This window comes from Etheostoma cragini, chromosome 17 (genome assembly GCF_013103735.1).
Source record: "Etheostoma cragini isolate CJK2018 chromosome 17, CSU_Ecrag_1.0, whole genome shotgun sequence".
In the NCBI taxonomy this organism is placed as follows: Eukaryota; Metazoa; Chordata; class Actinopteri; order Perciformes; family Percidae; genus Etheostoma; species Etheostoma cragini.
The window spans coordinates 18,930,948-18,943,187 of NC_048423.1; the positions used below are offsets into that span (position 1 = coordinate 18,930,948).

Consider the following 12,240-nt stretch of genomic DNA (forward strand, 5'->3'; position numbering starts at 1 on the left):
ATTTAATGTTTTGTGAAATGTGTCAATATTGTATTTCATAATTAGTAAAACCAAAGATTAAGTTCATTATGTTTACATTGCTGCATTTCGCCACATCCATTAAGATTTCTAGTCCCACATTGTATTAAATGAGTTGGGTAGTGGACGGTTGGAGACTGGGCGGAGTTAAACGTTTGACCCCGCCCCTCAATGTGTCTGCGGGTCTGCAGTCAGGGGTACATGGGACATCCTGACAGATTTGTGATGATTGGACAATGAATATGTGATTTATAGTAAAATGTGTGTAATGCCACTTATATCTTGCGCTTGTAGCACCTCCTAGTGGCGTATGTATATAAAACTGTCTGGGTATATCTGGGGCACTTATCTGAACATATCCTGGGAGTTTTTTTTATGATTGGCCTTACAGTTGCTGATTTATGTTCACTTCTAGTCAGAGCCACGTCCCTTTCAATGTTCATTGGTCAATAACTTGAAAATTAATTGAGATATTGACATGATTTATACAACTTGTTTTGAAAAATCTACTCGTACACCGTAGCTCCGATTGATGATCCAGTGATGACTCACTGAAAATTTGGTGGCAATCGGAGCTAAGGTGTACGAGGAGATTTTACCAAAAATTCAAAATGGCGGAACGATTTTCCAGGCAGACCTTAATGGCCCTTGAAGCTGCAACTGTGTGAGAAATTTCAAGTCAATCGGACTTACGGTGTGGGGGGCGTGGCTTTTCAAAGTCTGCATTTTAAAGCCTTAATTACAGCGCCACCATGTGGTCGATCGGGTTCATATTTCTAGTGAAGCACATGCACACCATTTCCAGTTCTTCCCCTAAGATTCATGTTTCTAGCTCATTCTAGCACATGGGAATTTGAGCCAGCGCAGCAGACAATTAATATGAATAATTAAAACAGACAAACATAGAAGGGTGCTACCGCTTTGCGGTTTGAACCCTAATGACATAATTATACAAAAAGTGCACACAGGTCAACCGAACACCTGTCCAGACAGGTATGTCCCTATCTGATTTTTAAAAGAACCCACTAAAACGGCACACCATAGGGGTGGAGGCACAGAAGCTTATTCACAACAGGTTCAAAAGCGAGTGTGTGGAATAGACAGTTAATACAACCAATTAGACCTTACGAAAGTGTGCTGACCAATACGGGTGAAGTAGCTCAGCCCCATACGACCTTGCAATGCTCCTATGTAAGAGTAAGATTTTTAAACTGAATCCATTCAACAGTTAACGGCGGGGGGTCATCTATTTGACCTTGTGAGTGGTCTTGCAGCAGCCTTATGGATTAACTGAAGACGATCAACAGCAGACATACTAAGTGAGGAGAAAAGTCAATGTGAGACGAGGTGAAGGCATGTAAATAATAATAATAAGCATCTCACGTTCAGTTGGTAAAAAATACAGATCTTTGTTTACTTATATTTCTCGGTCGCTTTACATGGGTGTGCAACGAGGATTGCGCAAATATCATCGCTAAATTATGCAGGTGGGGCGGACAGCAGAGGAAAGAGGCCCAACTTGATCGCGAGGCCGACCTTTTCTGAAGCAACAACCAGAACCTCCGTCTAAAATGCCAAGAAGCACAGGCGCTGTGGGGGTATTATCCAGCTGTCCGTACTAAGACACTTGGTGTAGGCACTTCCTTTAGTTTGTCATCCATCTTCATTCAAGTTTTTGCTCCGAATTCCTTCCTATCCAATCTGTCCACTCTTGTTATGAACTGATACTATAAACACAATTGAATTGAATTGAATTAACAGTCAGATCAAATAACATATATACTACAGAGTTCTTGCAGGTTTCACAGAGTCAAATACAAGACTTTTTAAGACCTTTTTAAGACCATTATGAATGGTATTTAAGACCTTTGTCACAACATCAACTAAGCCCTAAATTAAAGGTGCCCTGCTACACGTATTTCATTACTTTGTTGTAATATCTAAGTTCTATCATGGACTCTAACATTTTTGTGGAAAAAATGTTTTGGTTACCTTGTTTCAAGCCATTTTAGTGTATAGGAAGCCTGCAGAAAGACTCATCTAAGATGCTTGAGTCTGATTGGCTAACAGCTAGCCAATAAGAGCCTGGCTATCAGCATCCTTTACCCAACACAACTAGGCAAGCTCATGAATAGTAATGAGCTCAGGCAAGATGACATCAGACTGACCAGATGTTGTAATTGGCCTGATTTCTCCTCTTATTTTTTTCCAGAGGCTAGAGCTGACAGAAGAGGTAGCGGTTCATTTTCACATTCACCACATAACACCATATGGACCTAACATATATAAAAAAAAAAAATGCAAGTGAAAATAATTTTGTGTGGCAGGGCACTTTTACGTTTTTTTTCAAGCCAAGTATTGCTAAACTTGCACTTCCCCCATAGCTGAAGAATAAAATCCATTTTATGTCTGTAGACACAAGCCCAAAGACACATGCACGGTCGCACCAATAATCACACACTAAAAAATAAAAATAAGCATTAGAAGTAGCGTTACATGGACGTAGGAAAATAAAGACCTAGAACATAATACTTCAGTTAATTTAAGACTTTTTCAGAGGCCGTGGAAACCCTGGTACAAGCATGTCACTCTAAGCACATTTTTTCTGGTGGCTAAGATATTACATTTTTTTCTGGCATTCCAGCTGATGTCCAAGTCTGCAGTGCACCACGTTGAGAGCATACACCACCAGACTGAGTGGCTGCTAGGTTTTTCCATTACAGGGAGCAATATATTAAAGATGTGTGGCAGCAGTAACAGCGCTGGCGTGTTTGGAATAAACAGCAATATAAGCATCCATGGGAATAAACAGAGGAAGAACTATGGGGAGGTTAACATGAGCAGCGATTATTGGCTCAAGCCTGAAAGGTTTGGGCTAAAATAACAGTAATATATTCAAGTTATAATTTTGTCATCCAATTAAATACACTTTATGGCACGCATTGTAAGAATTTAACCATTGGGGGTAAAAGAAATCTGGAAATCTCATTTCATTTCCCATCAAAACAGACTTGGATGGAATAAAATCTGAATGCCAGGGTGTGAAATGGACAATTAAGAGGACAAAAGCCACACAGACAAATTAAAGAGCAACATCAGCATTTGACAGGTGATCTCTTTAGGATGTGCAGCGCAGAAATGGGGCCTTTGGACCAAAGACATCAGCAAAATAAATTAAAGAGGAGGATGTAGATGGCTACTTCAAGAACTGTGTGGCTCTGGCTGTATGAGGGAACCAGCAGAGAGGACACTGGCCTCAGTGGAGCCTTCTGGTAGCTGATGGGTCAGGTACACACCGAAAGTGACCTAAAAAGGTACAAAATTACAAGCAAAGTGAGTTTTCTTTTAATGCACATGCACTGGATGCATGGATTCTGCTGGGGATTTTTTTTGTACTATCAATGTAAATAAGGTGCAAGAGTGCATAAAAAAATAATAAAAACAGAGCTTGTCCATCAAAAGAAAAGTGCTACGGGAGTGACTTCATGATGGAAGAGGTTGTTTAATGTTGAATAAACTTTAATCAACTACTACTGAAGTGAAATAGTTGCAGCTATTAAATGCAACAAAAAATGTTTACTTATCTGAAATAAGCATAGAGTCGGTCCTTGTATTAATTTAGTTAATACGTTAGTTAATTTAAAAAAATAATGAATGTGTTAGTTTATTAATTGGTCCTGGCCTCGTGTCAGTTTTGCTAAAGTGGCCCCCGGGCAAAGCAAGCCAAGTATCCCTGATCTCATGAACAAGCAGTAATTGGTTTTGACTGACCTTCCCATTGCGGTAGGCCGCTAGAGACATTAGTGGCTCTTTGGTTTTGGTCCCAGTCTCCTGGTCTATTCCAATCATCTGGCACCTTCCACACTGACCTGCAGACTTTGGGTAAATCCAAAGGGAGGACATTCATTTCTGAGAAACACGCTTTTAATGCAATTGAAGATTTCCTCATGTATCTCAAAGTGTCAGCTCACCATGAACGGAGTGTTGCCAATAATCAAGTGTGGCCAATTATCCTCCTCAAAGGGTTCTACGCCCGCGATGACTAAATTGGCTCGGAAGCGGCTAATGATATTCTGTGTGTCAAGGAGCTGATCGCCCTCGGAGTTGTCCTGCCTGAGAAAGGGAATGTGGAAATTGCAGGTTATTTTTGCAGCGCTATGTTGATGATCCACTGTAATGTGAATGTACAGGCACATCCTGATGTTTTTCACTAGAGCATTGCATATTTTGAATAACACAACATGCGTTCTAACCTGCTGCTCATTAGTTTCTGAATGAGCTCCACACTGGCACGGTTGATCATGAGATACTGAGCTTCATTTACCAGGGAGAGGGACGCTGAGGTGGAGGCTAGAAGGGAAAGACTTTATATTACCCAGTGATTTGTTTAATTTGAGGAAAACGTTCAGTTCTTTGGTTTGTGCAGCCGGCAAACTCGCAGAAACTGAAAACTGAGATCCTGCTGTAATACAGAGGGTGACAAATGTGTGACTGGAGTAAATTTGTCAACATTAATCAAATTGTGCACTGTAATTCAACCAACATGAATTCACTGTGGGCGATAAAATCTATCACTGAGCAAGTTATTTCAAATAGCAATATCAATCTTTTTTAACGAGTCCTTGAAATACTCCACAATGTAAATTAGAACATCTACAATTCAGTAACAACCTGGCAGACTCCATCTGCACAGAGAGATTGTGTGATACGATCGAAAGCTCCGGATCAGCTACTTGATGGACCTTGTGATAAGATTGTTTTGTAAAATAGCAACATATATCATGATATAGTAATTATTCTAGATAGTTAATTAAGAATCTGTTATTAGATCAAATAAGCGAGATGGGAATGGACTCATCCAGTGAGTGAAAGACCTGAATAACAAAGATAATTCATATTCATGCAAACAACCTGTGAACCCAATAATGCTATAAAGCTGCGCGTCTCATTGATGCAAAAGCTGGCAAATATAGTTTTAGATATTAAAGGGCACTCTACTAATTTTAGCACAGACAGTATAAAAAATGGACAGTGTGACGCCATTGTTTTCAACAGAGACCAGTAAAGTCTCTAGAAGTACTTTTCCAGTGATAGCTGAGTGTTACTGCAGGGCCTCCAACTGATCTTAACCACGTGGATGTGACGTGAGCAACCTGTCCAAAAGTTGTAAGTCTTCTGGTATAATTACTGCTACCTAAATGCTAGTCAACATTAGTAATCAAACATAAAAGCTAATGTAAGACCAAACTGCCTGCGAGTTTCTCCTGTCCTGTTTGGTTATTCCTCTACTATGCGACAGTAAGTCACGTGGTTATGTTAGCCTATTTTTACTAAATCGTCTGCTACGGAGCCAAAACGTGGGATACAAGGTAATGGAGACTTTTATGCATCGCTGTGTCTCTTTAGAAATGAACAGTGGACAGATAGTCTTCAAACGCTTCAAATGTAAAGTTATTCACTGTTAAAGTGACCTCAAAATGAATGGCAGTCAATGGAATGCTAACGGCGGGTGAGTGCTAGGTAGCATTAAAATGGCGCCACAGGAGCTACGCTTAGTGGAGGCAGGCTTACCCCCCTGAATTTTACACATGAGGGTCCGTTTTCTGTCATGGGGAGTACTAATCACACTGGGGAAATAATTGCATAATGTCTTCTGTGGCTCTGGAGGGAGCTTTCTAAACATCTTGATGATGTCATCAGGATTACCTCTCTTTGGTTTTGGCGTCTACAAATATTTAACAGAAAGCCTTCATTGAAAATGATGAAAGACATGCACATTTACCAGTCACGTAGGGTTAAATGAAAAAAGTATCAGTTGCATTATGAGAAAGGTAGGATCCAGTATTTTGGAGCTTGACTCGATCCAGAAGCTAAAAGCCAGGCTATTTAATAAAAGACTGGTTAAAATCTGTGCAGCGCAGGCTCAGATATCCTAAACTGAAGCCCTAACTTTCCATAATGCAACTCGATAGTATCTCTTTGAAAAATCCTCCCTGGCTGGATTACCCCCCCAAATCTTTCAAATTCCTCATCGCCAAATTGCAACACAGGCTTTCTGTTGGAAATTTGTCTCGAAGCCCAAGCTTAGACACCCGACATGAGTAATATTCCCAGACTTGACAGAGCTGTTTCGCAGGCTGAGCACTACTATCCATAACACAAAAACTGCACACAATGTATATAACTGATGAAGTACCAATATAGGTATCTCAAAAATCTCGGTTTACAAACTGTCAGATTGTTCTAATCAGTGCCTTCAAATACCTCGGTCATATGTTCCAAATGTGTTCATCTGAATAATAAATACAATATATATTATTGTATTGCCCAAATTCAGTTTGAATTTCCCATTTTCAGAATCAGGTTTATTGCCACACTTAAACTTAGAAGGAATTTGCCTTGATGGCTGGTGTAAACATTCTTTTATGTAGTAAATTGATGCATTTAAACACTAAGTACAGTAACAGAAATTTCTAAATTCCAAGTGACTTGCAGGAGAAATGCAATGTCACAGCCACAGCCAGGTAGTGGTAGCAGGGACCACAGGTTGCTCATGCACAGTACTACAGATAAATTAGAGCCAGGCAGGACAGGTGAAATACTTGTTTTGGTTCCTCCACTAGGCCTCTTCTTCATGTCTCGGGTAAAATCAGGACTTTGTCTTATCAGGCGGCATGGCTGTCCAAGGAAGTGTGAAAGCCATGATGCAGCCTCATCCCCACAGTCGACAGTCTCCACCCTGGGGGAAGGAGGAAGATTATGTTTTGGAGGGCCCCGAGGGAAATCTACAGAATTTGATGCTGCTTTGGTGCTACATCTAATCCAAGAATCAGTAGATGAATAGCTTTTTCTTTACTTGTGACTTGTCATGCGGGTATCTGAGGAGATTAATATCATCTTGTGCTCATGGTTTTTTTTTCCATTAAAAGTGGTAAATAACTGGAATTTCATGGGAAACACAGCAGGAAAGGTAGCGTAAAGAATCACTCATGTCCGCGAGAGAATGCACTGACTGACATGAGTGAAAATATGGAACAAATGATATGTGTCACAGTATTTCCTGCAGCTGCTGCTTTCAGATGTTTGTACATTGCCAGCTCACCTGTCACCACAAACTTTACTCTGACACACCCGATGGCTTGTGTGCATTTGAGTGTTGTTTTCCAGGGGAACAGAAATGGTATCTATCCCTGCAGGGCAGTGGGAACATAATAGATAAGTCCTCTGACAATGAGAATTTACAGCAGAACATCCATAGGATTGAAATATCTTTTGGTTAAGTTAAGCACTGTGATTATTTTCAGTGAGCTGTTGACGAACTGTCTGACCTGACGCCTGCAAGAGCAATTTGTTTGAGGGCAGGTGGACTCGTGGGTGAATGAGGCATAAACGCGGCTCTCTCTTCTGACTCAGACACACGCCGTTTCCATTCACCACCATCCAGCATCTGTCATACAGTAAACCCAGCGGTCCCACCGGCCAGTCGTTGACCTGCATAAAGAACAGCGCAGCGTCAATAAAAAGCACAGACAAAGAAATAGGACAGACAAGGACAGAAAAGACATGAAAGAAAATAAAGGTTTGAGTTATCCTCATACCTCATAGGGTCCACATGATTTGATGGGATATATGTAGATGTTGGTCAGAGTATAAGCTTCCTTGTGGCTGTTTGAGTCTCTGTGTCCAAATCCCCGCAGTGATGCTTCTGTAAGGCTCTCCTTCTCATCTACTTTACATATTTCTCCATTAGGGGTTTTGATTGGAAGATATTCATTTGCGTCCTGGGATGCTGCTGCGGCTGTTTTTAGCTTCTCTATTCTCACTTGGTCCACTGTGACTGGTTTCTCTACAAAGCACTCAGCAACAAAGTTCAGGAACTTTTGACAGTCTTCAAATGTCGACATGTAGCCAAAGGACACGCGTACAGATCCGGTCGGCTGGCCGTCCACCAGGTCGATGCTGTCTCCGCAGACGTGGCCGGCCTTGGAGAGAAAAAGACAATGTTTTATTCCACCTACACATGCCCTTAACAGAATTTCCCTTTTTTTCTGTTCCTTGATCTCTCACCAGCAGGTTTCTCCTCATCTGCTGATTGGTGATCCCGAGGAAGGACTGACAGGCCCCGGTGTTGCAGAAGCAACCTGTGCGCACATGGATATTGTACAAACTGGCCATTCTGTCCACCTGAGGGCAATGGAGGAATTGTTTTCTTATTCACCAGCACTGCCTACGCATACACATGCAGTAATACAACTGTAAACGGAAAAAGAATGAAATCCTGTTCATTGAATGCACCTGAGAATATCCAATTATCTGTCCATAACAATCCTTGAGGTTGAAGTTTAGGATTGCGCCCTGTGTGATTGGACTCTCAAACTGGCCTTCGGAGTATATCTGAGCAGCTGGTAGCCCGTTGCCATGGCAAAGACTTGACAGCAGCATGTAAGTGTAGCGTGCCAAGCCAAACGTGTGCTGTTGAATGTTGTGCATGCCCCCTGAAGTCAAAAAGGGATGAAGATAGGGATTCAGTTGATGGCAACCTGAAGCAGATCATGAATAATTGCATAAATATGGCTATTAATGCTATAAATTATTGCTATCTGCTATTCAATTTGTGCACTTTTTTCACAAAACAACATGCTCTGTAACAGCACCTGTGATCCTGTAAAGAGAGTCAAAACCATGATTTACAGCAATGATGTCCAAGAAAGACACAGTCCCATCTTCAAATCTTTATCAGGGAGAAAGAAAATACTGATTTTAGAATAAGGACACAGCAGATATGAAATAACTATGAGCTTTCAGTGGTTATTTAGGATGTGGCAGACTTGCATAGTACTTTACCTGTCAGAGATGTTTGCTGCCTGCACATAATAATCTTCTCCAGAAAGGTAAGCTGCTGCTGTGCCTCCTCCAAAATAAGTCTTTTTTAGCATGCCTGCCGCGTCATTACGGACAAGAAGGGCCCCCAGACCTGTGGGGAAGCCAAACATCTTATAGAATGAGATGGGAATGAAATCAGCAGGGCACTCCTGTAGGTTTAGAGGGGAACAGCTGACATGAGAGGCTGCATCAAGCAGCACAAACCAGCGGCCTTGGTGATCACATGCTGGGTAAAGGTGTCTTGCCTGTATGCCAGTCACATGGCTAAGGGGATACTTCTTCCCAGAGAAGTTGCTCTGTGCTGGGTAGCAGAACAGGTGCGGCGTCTCGCAAATAACATCTTCACCTTGAGCCACATCCTTTGCTTTGTTTTCCACTTCTTGTGGGGAGACAGGCAAGGCAACTACCCCCAGGCCAGAAGTCAGTCCTCTTATGCCAACTACAGAGGTATGGCTGTCAGTGAGGTAGCAGAAATGACTCCCCGCTTTGCTCTCAGTCTGTCGCCTCCAGGGAAAGCTCTCAGCAACTAATTTGAGTGTGGATGTACAACCAGCAGTGAAAATCACAGAGTACTCCTCAGGGGTGGTGTTAAAATGCTGCAATACCCTGTAAGAAAATGTTCTGTTTTTCACTCATTTTAACCAGCGAAGTACCATTCATTGGAATCACAGGGGCCAATTATAAATGCTTCTTTGGCCAAGAAAAGACTTTACCTGTATCTGACCCTCTCCACTGTGTCATGTGTCAATCTGCTGCTAGGGTTATGGCTGTGTGGGTTTCCTATTGGGGGCATATAACAGTACTTATATGTTTTCACTTGTATCATTATGTAAAGAATAAATGAAAAATTCATGTTTTTATGTGACTTCTCTCACCGTACACATTTCTTGAAAGGTCTTGGAAGTAGTCCCTGACCAGAGACTCTGGGTACAGAGTAGTTGCTGCATGATCCAGATATGTTGTTCCTGTTTACAATAAAAAAAATAATAAAGAGCATCCATGTAAGTAGTCAGTCAGCGACGCCTATAGGCTGTCACTACTGCTCATGACTAAACACAACCATTACTGTACCTTTAATCCGTGTGAACTCCCGCTGAATCACTTCTTGTAAGTTTTCCCCATGATAACCGTAGTGACTCCACAGCTCCTTAAAAGTGTCAAAAGTGCAAAGGTTTTGGAAATCCATCGACCGCTTGCAGCTGGAGACGGCTAGCTAGAGCAGACCGCAGGGCTGGTGTAGTTAACGTTACGTTACGTTACGTACAGACACACACACACACACAAATACAAACATACACACAACTACTTTTTAACTCATTGACATGTTTCAAGGTCTAAAGTCCGGTCCAGTCCCACTCCATTTTAAGTCCTCGTGCATTCTTGAGTATTTCGTAACGGTTACGTAGGGTAAGGTAGCCAATATAGACATGTTGACATTTGAGGTAAATTCAAGTTATTAACTCCAAATAGTTACGTTTTTTGTCGAAGTGCACACTGAGCTGGTAAGAAACCACAACGAGCATAACTAGTTCAATAGTCGCAACCCGGTTTACAACCAACTGCTTACACTTACATCTACAATCATGTGACTGCTAGCCAGTTTTTCTCCTCCCCTAAACTGTTAGCTATCACTTTTTTCCTCTCAGAACATTAGCTTTTGTTAAATGGAGGGCAGACAACTATGAGGAAGGGCAAGACAGTTATTGAATGTTTGTAAGATTAGTAATTATTTCACATTATTTTAGTGTACATTAAAGGAGACATATGTTATGATCATTTTCAGGCTAGTACTTGTATTTTGGGTTTCTGCTAGAACATGTTTACATGCTTTAGCTAGCTTATGTTAAAAGAGAAACATTATTTTGTACTGTCTGTATAAATGGACTGCTCCTGGTGGCGTGCTGTTGCCATCTTGGCAATGCCCGACATCTTACAGTTAAATCGGGAAATCAGAATTTCCAAGTTCTCACTTGGAAATATTGGTAACACTTTACAATAGGTACACAAAAAAGGGTAGTTAATGAGTACTGTTTTTGAAAGAGTAACAAAATATTAGTTACCCTAAAAGTGTTACTGAAATATTAATTGGAATGACTCAATATATGTATAGTCTATAGTTTTTGAGGCGGTTTGAGAGTCCTGTACAGAAAACAGGAAACATCATTGCCTCAAACACTGCCACAAGAAAGTCTTAAAACACTATGAGGTTAAAAAAAAAACTGAACTGAACAGGAGTTTGTAGAAGAGCTGAATGTTTGCCGAACAACAAAGCACAGTTGCTTTTCTATTTTTTTCTCTCTTTCTCCATGAAATGGGGCTGCCTTTAGGTGGGGTCTGAAATTGGAGAAATATAAATAATAATCTGACGAAAAACAGTAAATTTGATATACAAATCTGATTGTGCTACATTGGTTGGTTAAAAAACACAAAAGTATGTCACACCAATGAGCCATTTAAGTGACACTGCCTCACCGCATCACCACCCTGCTGGATCCTCTTTTGGCTGTGTGAATGCAGCGTAGCCATTCTTTCAGGTTAGATAAAGTTGGCGCAGCTATGACCACGTTTCCTGTAACCAGTAACTGTAACCGATTACACCAACAAGTCTCAATAACCTCACAGTAATCCCATTACACATAATCCCTGACTACTTAATCTCATTGACACACAAGGTACATGAAGGAGAGGAAATTAGTTCCAAGTGATTGGCATGAAATGCCGGATCATCTCATGGTGTCTGAAAGGACAGAAATAACTGTCAAATACTTTGTCAGATGCCATGCCTTTGGAAATTTTGATAGACTTTCCCTGACCCCTGATCCTAACCTGGCCTAACGAGCTGGCCTGAAAACGTTTCTAAAAAGTGAATAACTACATTTGTTTTAGATGATTATCTTCATCAATGTGTTTTCATGAGGACCTTCAATCCTTTTATCACAAATTCAAAACTTGGAATTTGTATTGAGAAGTGAATTCAATGTGGCCTGCTTGGATGTCTGATAGACGGCCATGAGGCTCACATCAGCCATCATTGTTCCTGTGCAACGCAGTGAGTAGTAATTAAATATGCCACTTATGCTTCACTGATTAATTTCCTTCACAATTTCGAAGCTCAGCTGAATACATTTTTTTCTGTGCTGAAGGGCTGTATTGTATCCAGTATGGCCTCATTACAAGGGCAGAAGGGCTTGTTGTTGGGGAGGGCAGAGGCAGTGAGGGGGGACAAGCACCCCATGAAGACATTGTGCCTAACGTTACTAAATAGCTCAAACGCCACATTGTCCTTCCCAGTCCTCAATTAGTTGGGGTCCTTGTACAAAGCACTGATTCGATACCGGG

General features: G+C 41.2%; 1 protein-coding gene across 2 annotated transcripts; it reads right to left on the reverse strand.

Annotated features, from left to right (window-relative positions):
- Window positions 1–2,555: 2,555 nt before the first annotated feature.
- mocos (molybdenum cofactor sulfurase) lies at window positions 2,556–10,481 on the reverse strand. Of its 2 annotated transcripts, XM_034898587.1 has the most exons (15): window positions 9,973–10,480; window positions 9,777–9,866; window positions 9,615–9,681; window positions 8,863–9,507; window positions 8,673–8,749; window positions 8,314–8,513; window positions 8,086–8,202; window positions 7,617–8,000; window positions 7,347–7,509; window positions 7,121–7,208; window positions 6,621–6,757; window positions 4,272–4,368; window positions 3,990–4,131; window positions 3,790–3,894; window positions 2,556–3,324 (listed from the first exon to the last, which is right to left on the reverse strand). In XM_034898587.1, exons 1-15 carry the CDS (start codon window positions 10,085–10,087, stop codon window positions 3,220–3,222), a joined length of 2,532 nt encoding a protein of 843 aa, XP_034754478.1. In that variant the 5' UTR covers window positions 10,088–10,480; the 3' UTR covers window positions 2,556–3,219. The 2 variants fall into 2 exon arrangements, 1 of the variants encoding a protein (XP_034754478.1); XR_004660182.1 differs by lacking the exons at window positions 2,556–3,324; window positions 3,790–3,894; window positions 3,990–4,131 and adding an exon at window positions 5,645–6,310 and having other exon boundaries at window positions 9,973–10,481.
- Between the last annotated feature and the right edge of the window lie 1,759 nt (window positions 10,482–12,240).

Coding starts and splice junctions, on each gene's coding strand:
- mocos (XM_034898587.1), bottom strand. CDS start 10,087: ATGGATTTCCAAAACCTTTGCACTTTTGACACTTTTAAGGAGCTGTGG. Junction 6,758..7,120: donor AGTAAAGTTTGTGGTGACAG/GTGAGCTGGCAA, acceptor TCCTTCCCCCAG/GGTGGAGACTGTCGACTGTG. Junction 3,325..3,789: donor CGGCCTACCGCAATGGGAAG/GTCAGTCAAAAC, acceptor GTACCTTTTTAG/GTCACTTTCGGTGTGTACCT.